General features: G+C 41.5%; 1 protein-coding gene across 4 annotated transcripts in view; it reads right to left on the bottom strand.

Annotated features, from left to right (window-relative positions):
- Positions 1-22413, bottom strand: part of MED14 (mediator complex subunit 14) — a 104143-nt gene that overhangs the window by 33115 nt on the left and 48615 nt on the right. For all 4 annotated transcript variants that reach the window (XM_073616323.1, XM_073616325.1, XM_073616324.1 and 1 more), the window contains exons 11-16: positions 22189-22314; positions 21545-21623; positions 19019-19178; positions 10436-10630; positions 5743-5877; positions 5182-5258 (exon numbers count right to left, since the gene is read on the bottom strand). In XM_073616323.1, coding sequence (XP_073472424.1) covers positions 5182-5258; positions 5743-5877; positions 10436-10630; positions 19019-19178; positions 21545-21623; positions 22189-22314 — 772 coding nt within the window. The remainder of the gene's footprint in view (positions 1-5181; positions 5259-5742; positions 5878-10435; positions 10631-19018; positions 19179-21544; positions 21624-22188; positions 22315-22413) is intronic.

Genomic DNA, 22413 nt, shown 5'->3' with positions numbered 1-22413 from the left:
GAGTAGCAAGTGGTCTTTGAAATAAGACCGATAAAGCTGAGACTTGGCCTTTAATAGTACTTTAGGCCAATTTCATTTGTACCCCTAACTGTAGAAAGGCAAGAATTCTGCCTATGATATATCTTCGAGGGTGCCAACCCTTGGATTCACACCAGGAAACATAAGCCCTCCAGACTCTATAGTTCTGGAAGCTGGCTTCCTAGCATTAATCAAGGTAGCGATAACTGACCCGGAGAGCCATGTTTCAATAGCCAAGCCATTAAATTTAGAGACTGTAAGGAAGGATGGAATATTGGTCCCTGAGAGAGCAGATCTGGCCATAGTGGGAGGGACCATGGGCCCTCCACTGCCATCTTTATGATTTCTGCGTACCATGACCTTCTGGGCCATGCTGGTGCCACCAGAATGATCGGCTTTCTTTCCAACTTGATCCTGCAAAGAAGTCGAGACAGCAACTGAATCGGGAGGAATGCATAGATTAGTGAAAACTGATCCGATGGGGTCACCAACGCATCCGTTCCACATGCAAATGGATCCTTTGTTCTGGTCACAAAGTTGACTAACTTCGTGTTGAACCTGGATGCTAGAAGGTCTACGTCCAGAGTCCCCCATCTTTGGCAAACAGCCCGAAATATATCGGGGTGAAGAGACCATTCCCCTGGGAATAACTTCTGGCGACTTAAGTAGTCCGCCTGTCAATTCTCTACTCCCGGAATGAAGACTGCCGAAAGGCATGGAACATTCCTTTCTGCCCACGTTAGAATATGGTTCACCTCTCTCTGCTGAGAGACTTTTGGTGCCCCCTTGGGGATTGATACAGGCCACAGCTGTGGCATTGTCGGATTGAATCCTGACAAGACAATTCTGTAACCTCAAGTCCAGGCTTTTTAGAACCGGACATAGTGCTCGAATCTCTAGGATATTGATAGGCAAGGTTCTTTCGGTTCTTGACTACTGTCCTTGGACAGTTATCACTGCTAGTACTGCTCCCCAGCCTCAAAGGCTGGCATCCGTCGTTACCACTTTTCAGATGACAGGTCTGAAGGATTTTCTTTTCAGAAGATTCTGGGTTAGTAACAAACAAGTAAGGCTTTGGGATACTCTTGGGGACAGCTGCGTTGGCAAGTCTAAAGCTTGAATTGTTTTGTTCTAAGCAGACAGGATACTGTTTTACAACAGTCTTGAATGGAACTAGGCATAGGGAACTGCTTTGAATGAAGCCATAGTGCTAAGCACAAAGGCAGAGGCACTCTAGTAATATGTATTACTTTTCTAGCAAAACAATGCCCCATAAAGATCAGCGGATGCTGAGTACAATGTATTTCCTGTACTGGAAATGCCTGTATACACCCCTTCTTGGGCTGCGTCTACGATCAGACCAAAGTACTCCGGATTTTTTAGCGGTATTAAGGAAGATTTCTCTAGGTTGAGAATCCAACCCAACTTTTTCAGATAGTTGGTTGTAGTGCATACGCTTTGCTCCAAATGAGCCACTGATCGATCTATAAGCAATAGATCGTCTAGGTACGCTACGACTGTTATGCCCTGTGCCCTTAACCTGGCTAGAGGTGGGGCCAGCACTTTGGTGAACACCCGGGGTGCTGTGGTTAGCCCGAAGGGTAGGGCTATAAACTGGAAATGCTGCTGTTCTAACTCAAACTGCAGAAAGTCTGCATATATGCATCCCTGATGTCGATTGACGCCAGAAGTTCTCCTCCTAGAAGGATAGAAACTGACCTGATTGCCTCCATGTGAAAGGAGCGGATCTTCAGGAACTGATTTAGCTTTCTTAGATCTAGAATGGGTCAGATGTCTCCATTTGGTTTTGGTACCATAAAAAGATTTGAATAAAACCCCAAACCTTGCTTTTTTGTGGGGATCTGTCTGATCACCCCTTGAGATATTAATCGGTCTAGTGCCTGAAACAAAGATTGTCCTTTCTCTGGATCTTTGGGAACGCTTGACCTCAGGAAACGAGACGGTGGAAGGCCCGAATTCCAGCTTGTACCCCAGCGTTACCGTAGAGATGACCCATCTGTCCTGAATTTCCCTTTTCCCGGATTTCTCAAAATTACAGAAGTCTCCCCCTCCACGTTGGTGAGGGGGGTTGCCTCTTCATGATGAGGCTTTAGGATTCTGTTTTGCAGATTTCCTACCCCAAGGCTTCTTTTGAGCCTGGGTCTGACTCTGAGATCTTCCTCTAGAGTTTGACAGAGGAGGCCGTCGCCACTGCCTAGAGGCGGAAACCCCTGGTGCAGGGTGAAGAGCCCGTTTAAATGAAGAGCATTTATATTTTCTTTTGACTGGTAAAAGAGTACTTTTCCCACTAGAAATTGTCTTGATATATTTATCCAAGTCTTCTCCAAATAGTCGCTCCCCATGAAAGGGGAACCCAGTTAGGAGGTTTGTACATGGTGCTTCAGCTGACCAATTTTGTAACCACAGGATTCTACGCATATGCACAAGCATAAGCGTAAGGTGGGATGCCTGGTGAATAGAATCTTTAATGGCATCTATGGCAAAACATAATGCCTTAGGTAGTTCAGCCAAATCCTGAGCTTGTTGTGCAGGAAGCTCTCTAAGGGCCTGTTTAAATTGGTCCTTTAGGGATTGACAGATGCCTATTGCGGTGACTGCGGGCTGAGTGACGGCACCCGCTATGGAAAAGGCAGATTTTAGCAGGGATTCCAACTTATCTGTTGGATCCTTAAGCATCTGTGCCTTTTCTACAGGACAAGTTAGGTTATTATACACATTTGGAAATCGCAGCGTCAATTGCTGGTACTTTTCATTTCTTGGAGAATTTCTCCTTCAGAGGATAGAGAGAAAATCTCTTTAGGAGGGAGAAAATCTTATCCGGGTGATCCCATTCAGCAAAAATAAGCTGTTCTAGTAATGCATGTGCAGGAAACGCATGCAAAGGATGAGAAGGTTTTTAAAGAACCCAAGGAAGAAGCCGCGTTTTCATGAGACTCTGTTAGAGGCAGCATGAAAGTGGAACGAACCATTTCTGTAAGATTGTATCAGCAATTTCTCAGATTGAGAGGCTGAAAAAGGTTCATCTACTGTTGTTTGCTCTGCAAAGGAATCATTGGTTTGCTTTTTCTCCTGATCGATTGAGGGTAACACCTCATCATGTGCCCACTGTTCCCCTTGCCAAGTTTCTGAAGTGGGGGAAGGGGACCTAGTACGCTTCCAATCCATTTGAATGGAGGATGCGATTAAAGTCGCTAATCTTTCTTTCAGACCCTGGAGGGAGGAGGAAAGAGCATCTTCAGTCAGGTATACAGGTGCTGAGATGTGAGAGGCAGCTGCATCATCAATTTGTTCCAAAGGCTCACCCTGGCTTTCCATAATTGGCAATTCAGGCGAGGATAACAGCATGGAAATGCAGCTCAAGATCCTAATGCCTGGGGGTGAAACTTTTACTTTTTTGGTTTTTGTGGCGTCTTTCTTGGTAGGCATAGTCCTAAGTACAAAAACAGAGGCACTATACAAATTGCACTAAATCGCTAAAAATAGTCATGACTTTTAAAGCCGCTATAAAGTTCAGCCTAGTGCTGGAAAAAGTGTCCTTCCTGAATCAGGAATGCCCATTTTGCAACCCATACGTGTCCCACAGCTCGTGTGTCCCTGTGTTGCAGGCAGCTTGTTTCCTCCTCATCAGCAGAGGAGAAACTGTCACAGCTGTACTATCTATTTGCTTTTAGCCTGGCATGCGTCCTCGTGAACGTTCACGGCACCTGCGTTTACGCCACGCCCCCATCCGAAAAAATACCACCCCTTTTTTATTTAAAATGTTTCCCACGCCTGAGCGCTGCCTTTTTCGGGTCCCAGACCCAACACGGCAGAGAGTAATGCAGTAGAAGCACAGATTTAAAAAATACAGCCACAGTAAAAACAAACTTTTAGAGGGTAGATAGTGGGACCTCCACATCCCCCACAGCGGGGGGGGGATGGGTAATGTAAGGGGGGTGCAGCGCTGCTGTCCCCCTAGCCCTCTGGTCCCATCAGTGAGAGAGAGAAAAAGACATTTTTTGCAGATTTTTTTTTAACCTTGCATGTCTCCCTCCACACGCTGTGCAACCAGACACGGACTGAGCTAACAGTGAAGACAACAGAGTAAGGTATGTGCATAGACCCCATCTAGTGCAGATTTTAAGGCATGACAACATTTTTTCCTTTAATGGAACAAATACATAGATGTTTTTAATACCCAAGTTTCTTCCCTTACCTTATCCTCGCCGCAGGATTTTGCTGAATTAACAGAAAATCCGACCTTCACCCATCACAGCGGGCTGCGTTTAGCAAATCTTCAAGGACCGGGTCCCTAAAAAGGGGTTCCACTCCCTTGGGCTCTGTACAATGCACCCCATTAGGAAGCTTTAGGTAATGTAGCAAGACCTAAGCCCTGGGTTCCTGGGGTCCAGCCCTTCAAAGAGGTGTTATAGGCAAAGCCTCGTGCTACGGATACAAGGTCCCAGGTACCATCCATTTCAAGCCTCAGTGGCACTTTGGATGGATCTGGGTTCTTTCTATGGAGGCTATTTCATTCCTGCATGGATCCCTCCTGGAGCTCCTCAGAGCACTTCTTCACTCGTGACCCACACCTTACACACTGGTGAAAAAACTGATGTGCTCCTGGAAGGAGGAGGGGTTATATAGGGAGTAAACTTCCTTTGATTGGGTTTACCAGTGTCAACACCTGAAGGTGGCCTATAACCCATTAAGTAATTACTTAAGGCTCTGTGTCCCATGATGTACAATAATGAAATGATCCAAGTCGCTTCAGATAGGAAAAAGACACACTAGGGTTTGAGTAGTAAATGGGAGCCCCTAATAAGTGGCACATGACACTAGTTTAATAGATAGAAAATGTCCGCACATTCAAGAAAATGCTCCAGACTGGCGGACCCTCTCTTGTAAATTGCAAAGACTGGGCAACAAAGGGTATGCTTAAAAAGATCCAAAAAGTGTGTGCAGGTCCCCCAGTGTGACACCACAATCCCCTCTCAAGGCTGCCAGGTCAGATGCACTCACACTGGGAGATTTTGTGCATTGCTGTCACCATCAAGCAAGTGCCAGTGCACAGATAATTCTTTCAAGGACAGGCTATCGCCCAACTCTAACTTCTGTGATGCAATTCACAAATATCCATAAAATAAAAATAAATTTGTTTACCTTAGTACTCGGATAGCATGACTAAAGCCATCCCCTTCTATTTGTACACCTTGATGAGGAATGTTCAGGTTGGAAAACTGCAGAGACAAAAAAAAAAAAAATGTTCCAACTTGAAACAAAGATCACCTGGCTAGCAACAGAGGAAATATAACTGGATAATTCATTCCTAAAACCTCCTTCCTTTCATGTTAATCTTCAAACTCTAACTCTCAAAACTGATGTTCATCTTTGTGCATCTGATGAAATAAAGCTGGATATGCTGGCTGGATAAAATACAGAATACTCATACACATAGCAAAAATATTTTTCAAACTTGTGTTCCTGATCACAATAAAGTATTAAGACAGATAAAGTGATACAGACTCTGTATACATGTATGTATATACATGTAGCTTGTATCTGCAAGCTATCTGGATGTAAGCCTGATTCATTTCAAAACAACCTGATTGCACAATGAAATCAGAAATAAAAAAAAAAACAAAAAAAAACTGTACATTTTGAAACACATTGCATACATTTAGGTACATTTAAGTTCTTTTAAAAACCAGCACACAGACACACCTCCATTCGAAGTCCGATAAATGGCATGTTGGCATCACACATGGCCACAAAGTGAGCAAGCACTTTATTAAAGGCACACATTTCCCCTGTCCGCTTTGGCTTCTTTGATTCTGGAGAACCCTGATCACCAGAAAGCTGCAGAAAAAAAAAAGTTCTGTAAATCATAAAATAAGTAATAAATTATCTCTTAAGGGTATTTTAAAAAAAAAAAAAAGTTCAGCTGTAACCAAACCAAAATATGTACAACAAAATCAACATATGTACAAACTAAAATGGGAATATTGTACTTACCACAAAATCCATTTCTTGGAGTTCACAGAGGGACAAGGAAGTTCAGAGACTGTTTGAAAGTTCAAAGACTGTTTGAAAGTTCAAAAGCTTTCCAACTGTGGGTGGGCAACAGCAAGAAAATACTAATAGGCCCACAAGAAACAACAGAACTGGGGACTACCTGCAGCTCAGTGAGCCACCTGAAAGACATTACGCCCAAAGCTGGCATCAGAAGAGGCCTGAACTTCCACCTGGTAAAAAACTTATAGAACATATGAACAGAAGACCAGTGCAGACTTGGCAAGACTTCAGATTGCTCATTGATGATCAGTGTAGATCACTTTCTGCCTGAATGTTTATCAGATGATCCTCCAGTCAGGGTATCTTTTGTTGCAACCAAAAGGAACCCTTCTTGGCCTCTGAAAAGGGATGAGCATTCCCGAATGGAGCCTTAGGCTTATTCTGTTGAGACAGATGGGTAATCTTGCCCCTGGTGATATCCTTGATTAGCAGTTCCAAAGAGACTCTGTTCCTCAAAGGGGATGCAAAGCAGCCACTTTTTACATGTTGGCATCAAACAGCTTCAGTAGCTGAAAGCTCAGAGGCTACAGGCAGATTGGATGAGGCACTAAAGAAGACATGAAAACACGCTTATGGCGTCTGCGGTCAGTGTCAACAATCAATTGTGCAATTAGACCCATAATATCCTGCATGACTGCAGTGAAATCTTCATGGGATGCAGACAAAGAGAGGGCCACAATCTAAGCTAAGGGAAACTCTAAGGATGGCAATGGCTCAAGCAAAGGGCAAAATTCCAGAATGTCAGAATCAGCCTCAGGGGTGAACTGCATGCGGCAAGGAAACTGTAAGACTGTGAGTTGAAGGCACCCAAGGACTGTCTGGAAGGCAAGGCAGGGGAAACCTAGCTTGGGGTACAAGGCCAGGCCTTGAATACTCACAAACTGGCTGCTAGCAAAAGTAAAGGGTTCAGCTGACCAAAGGCTACCAGGTCACTGTAGCTGGGCAACAGACAAATTGAAGCCCCATACACACTATTAGATTTTCTGCAGATTTTTGTCTTCAGATTTACCAAAACCATTTAGTGCAAGCGCCTGCCTGATTCCATACAAATTGAAACTCTTAAGGTTTTACCTGATATTATATGGTTTTGGTAAATCTGAAGACAAAAATCTGCAGAAAATCTAATAGTGTGTATGGGGTCTAAATCCATGTCACTTGCAGGTGCTTCCTCTATGCTGAACGTCAGAAAATAAGTTGTGGAGCATTCGTCCTGGACACTTCATGCAGCTGACGATGCCAGTGCTCAGTCCCTCAGTTTTGACCCCTTCTACAGAACACAGCCAGAAAGTGGAGATTTTAAACTGCACACAACAGCCCTAGTAATGAGGTAGCTCCTAATGCTCAGCTTACACCTTCCAAACACAAACTGCGTCTTCAGAGGCAAGGTCACAGCTCTGTATCTGGAAAACACTCTGTGGCTAAATAATGTAGTACATTCAGGTCTGGAAAAAAAAACAAAACACAAAAAAAACCAAAACTGCACAGTTAATTGCTCAAAGGTCATATTCCAGCAGAATCCAAGTAGGGCATTCAAAGCTAGTGCCGAGGAGCTGGCAATCGGAATAGTTCTATAGTCATATAGAGACCTGCTCAGCAACTTGTAGAAGAGCTTTGAATCAGATCAGAAACTTAGAACAAAAAAAAAAAAAAAAAAATTGCAAATGGTTAGCCATTTCTCAGCAGACAAAAGGCGTCCATCCACCATGGCCACTAGCAAAAATGAAGGCATGCTGTGAAAAGGAGGGGTTATACTGGGCTGTTGTTTTACCGCTTCTTGTTTGCAACGTCAAAATACTCCTAAACGCAGCAGTATATAACCCAATGGTCTCTAAATTTTTGTGTTCCTCAATTAAAGAATCACAACTAGAATCTAACTGTGCATAAAAGTAGAACATATAAATATGTACATTTTTTAGATTCCTTTGTACTTTATATGCAACTTAATAGGAATTTTGTACTTAAAAAATCGTTTTCTTGGGGTTCATTGAAGGACACAGGAATCCTTAAACCTTTGGATTATACAGCTATAAGAGGTTTGACATTGGGGTGGGGAGAACTGAAGGCCAGCCCAGAAAAACCCCTTCTGACAACCAGCATGCCTCAGTTTTGTAGCAAGCAGCACACCAAGAGCATGATTATAAACACGGGGGTTAAACCTGTGTCACTCAATGAAAAAAAATTGAATTAAAGACTGCCTGCAGCTTGAAGGATCTGAAGCACCTTACATCAGGCAACAGATGAGGTTGAAAAGTCCACCTGGTAAAACTTAAGAGAATTTGTGAACAGGGTACAGCCTTGCCAAATTTGACAAACAGCTGCCTAATGTCGAAAAGCCCAAGGTGCACTTACAGACCTGTCGAAAAAGACAGACCTAGTAGAGTGCACCTTGAGATGAAAGGGTGGACCCCGATTCTTAAGACAATAAGATAGGATGATGGTCTGTTAGAGTCACCTAGAGCTGGAAGCCAATGCACCTATTCACAGTCTATTCAGGGTGGCAAAAATGGAATCAGTCTTTCTGAAAGAAGCCGTGGCTGGGAGGCTGACTCACACAGCCCAAATTACATTCAAACAATGAAGGGAAATTTCCTTTTGATGAACTGGAGCGGAGGAGATGGATGAAAGACAAACATACCAGTTAAAGTAAAAGGCAGACTACCTAGGCCAGTGATGGTGAACCTTGGCATCCCAGATGTTGTGGAATTGCATTTCCCATCATGCTCATGCACTCTGCAGTGTAGTTGAGCATCATGGGAAATGCAGTTCCAAAACATCTGGGGTGCCAAGGCTCGCTATTACTTACCTAGGCCAAGAAGGTAGTCCTGGTCCTCAACATGACTGGCAGTTCAGAAACTCACCTTGCAGAGGTTATGGCAACAAGAAAAAAAAACCCTGTGGCTTAATAGACAGGAGACACTACACGGGAGACCCACTGTACAAAGATATTAATCTGTATAAGAAAACAACAGAGAGAGGTCAACAGTCTCTGAAACAAAACGGGAAGGGCAGAGACTCTACCTATGATAGTGCTGGGAGCCAAACGCTGGTTCACACACAGCTGAAGGAAAGTATTAACCCCATGGACAAACTCCTGGGAGACTTGCACCATGTGAACGTATGCCTTCTACATCCACTGACAAACCTTGAAGAAATTAGACTTCCTAGCACTTAGCATTGCAGAAATCAAACTTAAGAGATGCTCCTGTCCTTCAAAACCTGGGCTTCAACTCTCATGCTGTTAAGAGTCAGCAACCACGAAGCAGGATGGCAAATCAGACCTTGGGACAGAAGATCCTGATGGTCCTGATGGTCCTGAAGTGACCACAGAGCTCCTGCCAGGAGTTTTAAAGGATGGCAAAGCACATCCACTTAAGTCAGTCCAGAGCTATGAGGGATCACCAAAATACACTCCATCTTGAACCTCTGAAGCAAACGAAGAGGTTTCAGAGATAGAAAGATTAGATCAGGACTAGTCTGGAGTGGAACTGGGCAGATTAACCTACCTCAGAGGCTAAAATCAAGCCTACTTTCATGCAAAAGTGACGAGTCACACAACTCCTGGACTGGAGAACTTGAATCTGAGACTGGAAATTCTGCAGTTTCTCTTATGGAAGGAAAACTCTGTCCTGAACTCTGTCCAGGATTAGACCCAGACACACTACATGAGGAGTCTGTTCCAACATTGATTTCTGAAAGTTCAAGATCAACCCATATCACATAAAATAATCATGGCTGCTACAGGAGATTGTGATAATTGGCAGATTTTTCCTCATTGCAGACTACCTGCATCCATTTTAGAGCTCCCATGTAGAATGGTAGTGGAACAAATATAATTGGTACATGCCAAACAAGGTTTGGCAGAAAGCTCATGGTCCTGTCTATAGGAAAAGGCTTATGAACATTGAAGTGAGTTTTAAGAGATTATCCAAATTAAAGTATCTAAAACAGTAACCTACATTTCAGTGAAAGTGAAGCACACCCTAAAGGACCACTTTACATTTATTATAAGCTGTCCTGATTTCAGCCCACCTGGTCCACCAGTTCCTATACTCACTGTGAGCAGCCTAGAGACACACAGCCTTTCAACTAAAAATGTCCCGACTAAGTCTACTTTATCTTGGAAGCTCACTATCAAGATTGCTGAAACTTGGACAGAGCTAAGTACTGGACCAGGTGGGAGCAAAAACAACTTGTACCAAAAACGGTACCGTCATCCTTTAAGTCAATAAAAACATTTGTGAAACATACTACTTTTTAAAAAAAAAAAAAAAAAAACATTTGTGAAACATAGTACTTATTTTTTATTATTCAATCATTACGAGCAGTATAGAAAATACCCCACCTTGCGTTTACAGCCTGCTTTTGCTTGCTTCCGCCATGTCCCATCAAAAGACAGCTCTTCAATGTTTGTCTTGAATCGCTGTAGCAGTAGAGCTGTGGGTGGGTTATCCTCCCCATCATTGTGACTGACAGACAGGAAGTGGTAGTTATACTGTAATTCTGTTGGGCTTCCAGCAACCTCAAACATCTCCACTACCTATAATATAAAAGAAAAAACGTTTAGTGATCCATTACCAAAGAAAAAAAAAAGCATTTTGAAAAGAGACAAATACTAAACAAAATATAACCAACTGTAATCCCCTCATGCATGTTGGAAACAAACTAGTCCATTCAGACAATGTCTGGACAATTTGATCCAACAATGAACACACTCAGGTCAACACATGATAAAAAAAGAGTGCAGTGCTGTTCAAAAGGAGAATAATAATAAAAATCAAAACATCCATTTACTATGGTTTTAAATTTCCAAAAAAATATCAGATTGTAAAGCCTGCTCACAGAGCTTCAGTGCAGAAACCCACACACACTCACACAATTTTATGTAAAGCTACTACCGTTATAAGACAGCAAGGACAAGAGTCCGTAATAGCTGACCTGCATATTCAGAAGGCTTTCAGGACAGCAAATTAGTTGCAATAAGAATATTTTAGCAGCAATGTGGCCTTGGGCAAAGTAGCAATGTCTATACATGAAACAGAAGCCCTAAGGAGTGACCTGTGGTCTCTAAATGCAATCATCAGCTTTTTCAGCTGTAACTGGATTGTATCTCTAAACTGCATCATGAAAGTAGTACAGGAGTTGCATTGCAAAGTAGAAAACACTATTGTCAGAGCTTTAACAGGGCTAAGAATCCAGACTGAAAGTGGGAGAAATCAATCCATTCCCCCATCCGTGCCAACAAGAAAAGCAGAATCTCCTCTTTTCTATTATAGGATACAGTCAATGTACAGAAAATAACTTTCCACCTGGTTCAATGATTTTTAACAATGACATTTGTCAAACTGGGTGTTGCTTGTAGGGCAAACCATGGCTTGAGTTTTGCCAAATATAGCAGGTATTCAATGAAATTTGAGCCCTCTATGGGAGCCTCTAGTGGCAGAGGAAGTGGGCTATGAATATACTTTGCCCAGTTAAGCCAACGTAATATTATCACAAAAATTGGATTTTTGCACTTAAAAATAAAATGCATTTCTTGTAGTCTACAGATGGACACAGGAGTTTAAAGACTGCCAGGTTATACACTGCCACCTACCGAAAGATTGAAACAGGACAAAAAAAAAAATAGAAGAAAAGTGGGCAAAGCACCAAGATAACCTCTACTACTCCCAGCATACCTCTGTTAAATGGCAAAGTAATACCAAGAGCATGATCATAAAGACAAAGGGATGGGGGACAGGTGTCCTATGAACTCTAAGAAATTGAATTTATGGCAAGCACCAGCTCACACTTGCCTCACAGAAGTCAAGGTAACAAGAAACAAAACCTTGTGTGTGAGATTAGAAAGTGAAATATCCCTTACTGGTTCACAAAGAGATGTTTCAAGTGGTGAGAGAACCAAGTTCCCCCACAAAGTCACGGGGGAGAGTTGAAGCCACAAAAGAGACACTGCACAAAAGTTTGACTTCATCTTTTTTAATACTCTTTATTAAAAAAAATTCTTACATATTAATTTACATAGTTTTACATTTTATTTCATTACTATATAATTCCCCATATGCTTCCAATTACATTTCCATTCTCTCCTAGCAATCATTCCATTCTCTCTCATCCACCTTATAGTCACTTTATACTAGATTTTCAGGTATTCCTGTATCCATTGTTAAATAGAATCTTTTCCACTTTGCCCATATGTTTTCATATCTCTGCACAATTCTCCTTTGTTCATACATTATTCTTTCATAAAGTAAAACCTGGTTTACTGCTCTCACCCATTGATTTAGTGTCGGTGGGTTTGGCTGGATCAATTTCTCTACTATTTATTTTCTTGCCAAAAATAATGCTTCTTGCAGAAACATCCTAATATATCTACTACCTCTCTCCTCCTTTAGTACTCCCAGCAAACAAAGTTCAACCGTGGCCGTAATAGGTCTATTTATAACTTTTTCTAATTTCCTGCCTACCTGCTGCCAGTGTCTACCACAATACAACATTACGTGGAGGAAGTCTCCCCCCCCCCACCCCCCCCCACATCTTGTGCAGTTTGGTGCAGACATCCTCCCCATTTTATACAACCTGTTCAGAGCCAGGTATGTCTGATATATTATCTTTAACTGGATTATCCTGTTATTCATTGCCGGAGATACTTTCAAGTGGGAGGAACAAATTTCATCCCATTCCTGGTCACTCATATATGGGATAGCTGCCTACCATTATCCCTTACTCTCAACGGTTCACCACCTATTTTACTCTGTAGCAGATTTGAGTATAGTTTGGATACTAATCCCTTTGGTCCCTGTGATCTCAAAATACCTATGAGAGGGTATTTAGATATTTTTAATTCCTTTCTTCTAAACTGTATCTGTAGTACTTGTCTAAGCTGTAGATATCTATAAAACTGTTTACTCGGTAGGTTATATTGTTTACACAGATTTTCATAGGATAATATTCTATTTTTATCATACAACTGACCAATAGTTAATACCTTATTCTGTTTCCAAAATTTACAATCCTCAAATGTTTCCAAATGCTCAAATGTTGGATCACTCCACAAGGCAGTTTCTGTTGGGATATCAGCAAATCCCGTTTTTTTGCCTCCTTCCAAACTGCCTTAGCCAGATTTAGAAGGGGAATTTTTGCTCCCACCCTCCTCAGATCAGCTCTTTCTAGTCCTACCAGCAGATCATCTACCTGCATCTTGCTTAATAAATATTCCTCTACCCTTGTTTTTTGTTCCTGCCTTACTCAAGATCTTAAATGTTTCAATTGCCCTGCCAGATAATATAGATATAAATCTGACAGAGCCAGCCCTGCTGCTGTTTTGGGTCTTTGGAATGTATTAAGTTTTAGTTTACATCTACCATATGCTCGGATAAATCTGGTCATCTGGGAATTTAGATTTTTAAATATCTGTTTTGGTATTTTTACCAGGGAATGTGCAAAAACATACAAGCACTTAGGCAATATAATAGACTTAGTCAGCTGCATTCTTCCTGCCATTGATATTGGTAGTTTTATCCATATTCCCAGTTTTCCTAGATATTTAAATGCTTAAACTATTTTTAGTGGGGTCTGAAGTCTCGTTCCATTACCTGGCCCAAGCAGCATCAATGCGGATTTCTGCCAGTTTATCTTAAGCCCTGAAAATGTTGCATATATTTCTATTATTTTCATCGCCTCCAGCAGGGAGGTATGCACATCTCCCATATATAGAATGATATCATCGGCATATAAACCTATATTGTTCAGTCTTTTCCCCCACTTTAATCCCTTTATACTTTTTAGATTGCCTAAATCTATTTGCCAGTGCTTCGATTGCCATGGCAAATAGTTGAGGGGACATTAGGCATCCCTGTCTTGTTCCCCTATATAGTTTTATTGTGGGAGATAAGATTCCATTTATTAAATAAGTTTGAACATGGTTGCTTATATAGTATTCTTACCCATTTTCAAAATTTTTCCCTAAATCCACTTCCCGGCACTATCTGTAGGAACTCCCATTCTATGGAATCAAATGCCTTGGCCGTATCCAACGATGCCAAGGCACTTGTCTCCGGAATAAAAACTCTCACAGCTGTACCATGAATTGAGTTCTTCTAATATTGGTTGAAGTAGATTTCCCTGGCATAAATACAGTTTGATCATCCGACACAATGGATAGAATTACTCCATTGAGTCTTTTGGCAAGTATTTTTGCCAATACTTTATAATCTATGTTTATTAATGAAATTGGTCTATACGACGCACAGTCAGTTCTATCCTTATCTGGTTTTGGTATCCGTATTACTGTTGCTTCGTACATGGAAGGGGGCAACTCTGCCAATTCCTCTTCTTCATGTCTATTGGTGCGTTTTATATGTGATATTGTAAATCTTGTTACCCCTCTTAAATACGCCTTAAAGGTGTCCCAGAGCATACCCTCCATTTTTCTATCCCTGTGGGCTTCCAGAAACATTACCATCTGCTCCGGTATTCTATGGTTTGGTCCAATCTGAGTTAACCAATGAGATTGAATCCTATAGCCCAGGCGTCTTCATCTACGACCTATTTTTAAACCAAAAATCAACCCAAAGTGGTCAGACACCCCTCTGGACATATAAGTTTTACTTTTAAAGAATGGAAAGCAAGATGTCTCCAGAATAAGTTTACAAGCACAGAGAACTGATCCCTGAAGTAGGGACAAATGTTGGTCTTGCCCATATACAAAAAGGCTGGAATACGACCCACCGAGAATTTCCTCAGATTAAAGTTTCTATCCTTGCATAAAGCAAAGAGTGCCTTCCATGTGCAATGTTCGACCTAGTGAAATGTAGACTTACTAGCTTTTAGCATAATGGGAATCACAAATTCAGAGATGCCTCTGTCACTCAGAACCTTGGCTTTAAACAGCCATGCTGTTGAGGCCATCAATTGTCATCAGCAGGATAGTATATTGGTCTTTGAGACAGAAGATCCAGATGATCTGGAATAACCAACGACAAGACAGGATACACTCTACCTCTCTTGCCACGGTAAGATTTATGACAGTTCCTGACAGCTGATGTAAACCTTTTTCTATTTCAATAGTTTTTTTTTCAGTTTTAACAAGTGGTTAATATGCAAAAGCTGTGCCCACGCAGGGACTAGCATTGAAGTAGGAACAAGTATTAGCTCATAAGAAGAGCAAAAATAAACAGACACAAATAGAAAAAATGCAACAGTAGTAAATTCAACTCCGGCATAGAATTCCTGAGCCACCAAGTCAGGGATAGCTTGACATTAGGTACCAGACTAATCAGTTTGTCCAAAGACTGGACTGACTTGTCCCATGATGACAGAATGTTGTGTCACAGGGGTCTGGAAAGGAACTGAGCAAATAGGTCGGTCTCAAAAGGAGGCTGCTATCAGACCCAAGACTAGAGAATTTAGAGTTTCTCCTAGGGAAAGCTTGACCTGTGTCTAGGATAAGACCCTTATATCCCAAATGAGTCTGTTCCAGCGTTGACTTCTGAAGGTTCAGGACCCAGTCAAACCTATGCAATGTCTGGGCAGTCAGGACTATGTCATGTGCTAAAATCTGCACTGACTGCTCCCTCAGCAGGTGGTCTAGATCAGTGTTTCTCAACTCCAGTCCTCAAGGCACCCCAACAGGCCATGTTTTCAGGCTGTCCATTATTTTGCACAGGTGATTTGATCAGTTTCACTACCTTAGTAATTACCACAGCTGTTTCATCTGAGGGAAATCTTGAAAACATGACCTGTTGGGGTGCCTTAGGGACTGGAGTTGAGAAACACTGGTCTAGATATCCCACAATAGGAAAACTCTGACAGCACAACAAGGTTAGCACCAGGGCCAGAACCTTGGTGAATACAAGTGGTGCAGAAAACAGACTGAGAGGCACACAAACTGCAATTGCAGAGGCCTCACGGCAAAGGAAAAGAACCAATGATGCACTGAAAAGACATGGGCATGCAGGTAAGCAGCCTTGATGTTCAACAGAAGCCGGAAAGTCTCCCTAATGAAGGGAGGCTATAAAAAGACCTGGTGGATTCCACACAAAATATTTGAGATGCAGCCTTGAGATTTGAGATCCAAGATAGGGGCGGGTGTCTACTTTAGATCTGTAAACAGGTTGGAGTCGAACCCCTGAAACTGCTCTGCCATAGGAACTGGGGGAAAGACTCTCTGATTCAGAAGATCTGTCAAGGTTTTATGGAGATCTGCTAATATCTGCTGTGTCAAAGGCAGGTTGAAACAATAACCTGGGGTGGGGGTCGGGAGCTAAAGTCAAGGATGTAGCCCCCAGAAACTCCAGCACCCAAGCATCTGAGATTAAGGTTGTCTAAGTATCCAAAAAAGCTAATGGCTGTCCCCCCCACTTAAGAGACTGCTGGCACCCTCTCTAAAGATTTATATGAGGGTTTGCGGGATTTGAAAGTCCAGGATTTCTGGGGGGGGGGGGGGGGCATGCTTGAAAGAACACTTTGGTTTGGATTTGGAAGTTTAAGCCTGGGAGTAACAAAAAAAGGACTCTTGGCCTCTACCAAGCAGTAAGATAGTAAAACTCAGATTGAGCTTTAGGCTTTTCCTGCTGGGGATGATGGATACTCTTGACCCCAGCAACATTCTTGAGGATGGATTCAAAAGGTAGCTCTGAAGAGACTTTGTCCTTTGAATGGGCATGTGAAGCAAGTGCTTTTTGCATGCAGGCTATGCAGCCTAACACTTCATCCAAAGAGCCCTCCTTATGTTCACTGCAAAGACCATAGAGTTTAATGCAGGAGATGGGAAAGGAGATCTCAAAGATCTTCACATTGTAGCTCAAGTCTGCAGACATGAACTTTAAATGCTCCCTAATCAAGAAAGCAACTGCCATAGCGAGAAGATCCCTTCTATTGACCTTAGACATGTGAGAGTTTCACAGGCTAACATCACAACCAAGACAGGTTGCAGTGCAGGGCCTACCAGAGAGAACAGGGTTCTAGAAAAAGTCTCCAGCTGCTAGGAGATGGGGTTCTTAAAAATAGGTACATCCTCTACAATGATGGTCAATGTTTTGTTAAGACCGGATACTGCCAGATCCACAGAGGAAGCCTACTTTTTAACAAAAATCCTCCTCAAATAGATACAAGGCTGATAGATCTTTGGAGGGACAAAAAGCTTTTAGGTGTTCTTCCAGTCTTCATAAGGAAGACTGCACGCAGCAGAAGCATGGGTAGGTTATGGCCATTAAACATGTGGCACTGGCGGAGGCTACAGGTTGTTTTTCAAGTTTTAAGGTGGTGTGTACCAAATCAATAAAAAGCCAAAACAGTCTTCAAGTTAAAGGTAATGTAACTCTTGTGATGGTTCATCTGTTAAGGTCTTAGGAGACCCTAGACCGTGGGCAATGATAGAAGCCACAAGCAATTCCTGTAGTTTTAAGGTAGTGCATACCACAATGGTCTAAGTTTTGGAGTATTGCCAGAAGACTGACTCCTCTGGTGCAATTTGTTTTCTTAAGGACTTAAGAGACTCAGTAATAAACAGCATCGGCAACTGAAAGCTCATGGGCCACAGGCTGATCAGATGAGGTTCTGCAAAGGAAAGCCATTTGCAGAGGAAAATGCCATTTGGGCCATAAAATCCTGCATGACTGTCTCCTGAGATAGAACAGGGGGGGCAGTCATACCTGACAGAGTAAAAGAAGACTGAGGATTGTATAGACCATTGCAGATGCAATATTTCAGTCCCTCAGTATAAGGCACGTCAGAATTCATTACCAGAACCAGAGTGTGAGCTACAGGCACCAGCTACGGCGGGACTTATCTCTCATATGTCAAAATTCACGCAAGCTACAGGCTGTTCTAGTTTTAAGGAGGTGCACAAGGCAGACGGCAACATAGCTCAGGATCTGACTGCTGGGTAGCAGGACCAGGTCACTGTAGGCATGCAACAAGGACAGACTGAGGAGAGTTCCACATCTCATGGAATCAGGAGAAGCAGTGGGAAGGAGCTTTCTCAACGATGACTGTCAAGAAAGAGCAGAGTGCAAGCATCACTCCACCCAGCGGATGATGTCAACGCCTAATCTTTTAGTGTTAACCTTGTCCATGGTGAAACCGCTGGCAGCTAACGGACAACAGTAGCTCCCGATGCTTGGTTTGTATGGCCTACTCAAAAAGGGTCTTCAGAAACAGGGTCACAGTTGAGGCAGTGCCCTGGCTCTGGACATCACTCAGTGGCAAACTTGGACAAATGCACACAGGTCTGGAAAGCACCATAATGCAGAGCCCAGTGCCTGAAGGTCACATTCTAGGCTAACTCGGCAACATAAAAATCCAGTCTAGTTGGGTCCTAATACGACATTCAAAAGTAAACCAGTGGAAAAGCAAATCTGGATAGCTGCATATACAGGCCAGGTCCAGTGAGGTTCAGCTTCCAAACATGCTATGGACTTTCTAAATACTAAAGCCTACTAGATCTGTAATAAATCACCTATATCATAATAGGTGTGAAATGTTACTGCTTCAATCAGTGATTTTGTTGTCACTTATAGCTTTTTGTCATATAAAATGTGTTGAAAAAGGGCCACTACTGTTGTGTTAGCCTGACCAATGGATCCATGAAATACGTATACCATCTTACCATTGATTCTGGAATCAGCAGTGAAATACTTGCCTGCAATCATGGGGCTCTTTGGTCCTTAGACCAGACTGTTGTTGAATTTCTACTTTTAGTAACCAATACCCCCCATTTTCTGCAGTAAAGATTTCCATAAGCAAATTTCAAGAACTAATCTACTTGGGTATTCTAGTCACAGAAAACATGTCAGATGGCATTAAACGTAAACTGCATACATCTCAGATCAATGGTTTTGCCACAGTCTCAAATTATGCCCTGTCATTATTTCTTCATCTGAAATCTAAAATCAGTAATAATAAAATTAAAAGAAAAAAAATTACTTACAATATAGTACTGTGGAAGACGTGTAAGCTTTATAAACAGCTTGTGTCTGGAGAGGCTGTTTATAGGATGTGTGGTATAATTTGTCAAATGCAAGGTTTCACTACACACAGTGGGAAGGTGCTTTACAGAATGTCTGCAGCGCTGCTGTCCAAGCCAAAACCTGAGAAAATATCATTATATTGGGTTACTTTATATTTCTATTATTCCCGAATAAAATATTTTACAATAAAGTCAGGTTAATAATAACATCGATATTTATTCTAGGTCCTTTATAGTTTTGGATAGAGATAAAAAAAAAAAAAAACAACTGCTGTCTTCTTACTACATCTGGGGCTCCGTTAGAGATTTCAACTCAATTACTGAGGTGACAATGGTTTTACTAGCCAGTGAGTGAGGGAGAATCTGCCACAGGGACACCAACCGCAATTAAAAGCTGAATGGCATTCTAGACTTCACTTACTAAATTAATAAAAAGCAACTCTACCGCTGTCTGTGTTGCTTTTACAGATTTAACCCTACTTCCTGTCTAGTGAAACTGTTGTCGCCAGAACAGTAAATGAGGGTAAATCTCTAAAGATTACCATATAACATTACAATATTTGTACAGTTAATTTTAGTAGTACAAAACTACCAAACTTTGTCAAGGACCTGTCTAAAACAATATATTTGCATCCAATCAAGCAGGCCATTTTGCTACAGTACATTTTGTAGTTTGCAAATCTGAAGGAGATTGTACAAGGATATTGTAAGTGTGATGAACTTAAAGTGGTTGTTGAGCCACTACTATAAAATCCTCCCATCCCCTCTGTAACATAACAATATGTGTTCCTGTGCCTGCATTATATATATATATATATATATATATATATATATATATATACACACATATATATATACACATATATATATATATATATATATATATATATATATATATATATATATATATATATAAAAAATGTCCATCTGTACCTATATCAGAGCGTCTCCCAGCGCTTACGTGACTGCTCGGCTCTCTCCTCTGCCTGGCTGAGAGCTCCAGGGGGCAGGGCCGAGCACTCCCAATGAAGTCAGTCGGGGAAGAGTGGAGAAAAAGAGTCGACGAGTCACGTGATCACCGGGAGCCGTTCTGATATTAGGTACAGATGGCACATTAGGTACAGACATATTTTTTTATATAACACAGGCAAACATTGTTATGTTAGAGGGGATGGGAGGATTTTATAGTAGTTATGAGAGCAGCGGGGGGGGGGGACAGAGTACAGTAGTACCTACACAGTGTCCCACAGAGTTTGAAAAAGGACACCTACCCAGGGAAGTTTTCCATGGTGGAGGATATGACAGCATTACATGAAGTGGACTTCCACAGTGAGTAACCAAGCTGGTATCTGTATGGACCCATGTGGAACACAAGTTAAAATTTTTGAAATAAACCATCACAAACGAAATGTAAGGCTCTTAATTGGGCTTTTAAATGCCCAATTAAACAGGGTCTACCCCATTGGTAGAAAGAACCTTTTATAGGGATTTATTCCAGTCCACCACAGTCTGACAGATTAGGGTCACAGCCAACACAGGGCAAAGGGAAGAAGCTGGGAATTAAGAAGGGATTCCAAATGCCAGTCAGTACAATTCTTAGATGCGAGCATGCCCAGTCAGAAATGGTCACAGCGAGCAGTGGCCAAGCTTGTTCTCACCATCACTTGGTGCACACCCGTAGCAGTGGGACAGTCTGCTCTGAGCTCTTGCACCCTCGTGGCTGCAATGCAAATAGACAAAGTGCAAAGCAGGAACTCCTTTGGCACTAACGTTTACCACAGTGTAACCAGTGGTGGTGGGATAGTTAAAGAGACCTCAGTGATGCAATAGCAAGATAAAATCAGGCTTATCAGGAAAGGCCGTTTCGGATGTAGAGGCCAACTCAAGCAGCGATGTATTGACTGGAGTTGATGGTAGAATAATCCAAAAGATAAATGAATGCTAACTTGAATAAAAGTTAGCACAGATTAGACTTTCTCAGCAGAGCTGGGAAAAAAAAAAAAAAAAAAAGACGCCCATCCTCATCCCCTAACAACAGAGGCATGCTGGAGAGATGATATGTTTTTTTTGTTTGTTTTTTTTTGTTTTCCAATCCTCCTGTAGTTTAACCCAGAAGTTCTCCAGTTATCTAAAATCTCCTGCCCCCTTCTCCCCCCCCCCCCCAAAGGACAAGACAAAGAAACAAGTTTTTTGCTGGACCTTACTTATTTCAACAAAATAAGTCTAGCTTGAATTGAAACAGAGAAGGTGAATCTCCAAGCAAGGACACAGACTCCCAATAACAACCTAACAGGGGTTTCAAACGAACAATTTAAAATAACAATTTCACGGATTTAGGTTAAAATTTGTCGATAGCCCAGTAAGGTGGGTAATTGCGCTACATAGATGCAAATAGAATTTAGAGATTATACAATCAAACTCTAAGGTGTATGGTCAATTTGACTCAAATCACACTATTTCACAAGTAGTTAATTATCAGTTACTTACTTCAATTGTTGGAGCCAGGGGATGATTTTCTTCATGTCATCGTTAATGGATTTTTCAATATCATCTAATGTTGTTTGGTCTGCAAAATAAGGTTAAGTTGCCAGAGTCAAATAGTATATTCACTTTGGTTTTAGACTATCAGTAAATGTGGTGTTCACAACCTTCATCTTTACCAGGGTTGTCTAAAGAAACAAAAATTAATCATCAGTTGTACAATATCCACTTCAAGACCGCAATACATATATATATATATATATATATATATATATATATATATATATATATATATATATATATATATATATATATATACATATACATATACGTTGCGGCTTTGAAGTTGTTTCCCAGGGTTATGGCTGAAGCTATCAGCTATAACCCCAGTATTATTTTTTTTTTATTTTCAGGCGGCAATTCTCTATCATTAAAAGCGACCCGAGCAGCGGATTAGTCACTGGGTCCCTTTTAGAAGCAGCGGGAGGGGGCAGCAACAGTATTTGTAGCTGGTGACCTTTTTTTTTTTTAAATGACTGAAGAATCACTTTAAACTGATTTACAAGCATTTGTGGTAAACACAACAGTAATTGTAGAAGATAAAAACAAATCTTTTAATATTATATGTTATACAAGCAACTAAATCTTACCAAATCCATAAAGCATTAGCTGGAACATTCCAGAATGAAGATCTACAAACACATGGAGACACTCTGAGCGGCCACAAGGCTCCAGAATAGGAATGACCAACGTTGGCAAAGCTGTTTCCACAAACGCTGAAAAGCAAAGATACACATTCAAATAAAAAGCAATAGTAATAGATAGGATAACTTTTTCTGCTTCTGTGACTAAAGTAAAATAGCATTAAAAATAAA

The sequence above is a fragment of the Aquarana catesbeiana genome, linkage group LG02 (assembly GCF_042186555.1).
Source record: "Aquarana catesbeiana isolate 2022-GZ linkage group LG02, ASM4218655v1, whole genome shotgun sequence".
Lineage (NCBI taxonomy): Eukaryota > Metazoa > Chordata > Amphibia > Anura > Ranidae > Aquarana > Aquarana catesbeiana.
The sequence above is the reverse complement of the archived record's forward strand: the minus strand, read 5'-3'. Positions and strand labels throughout refer to the sequence as shown.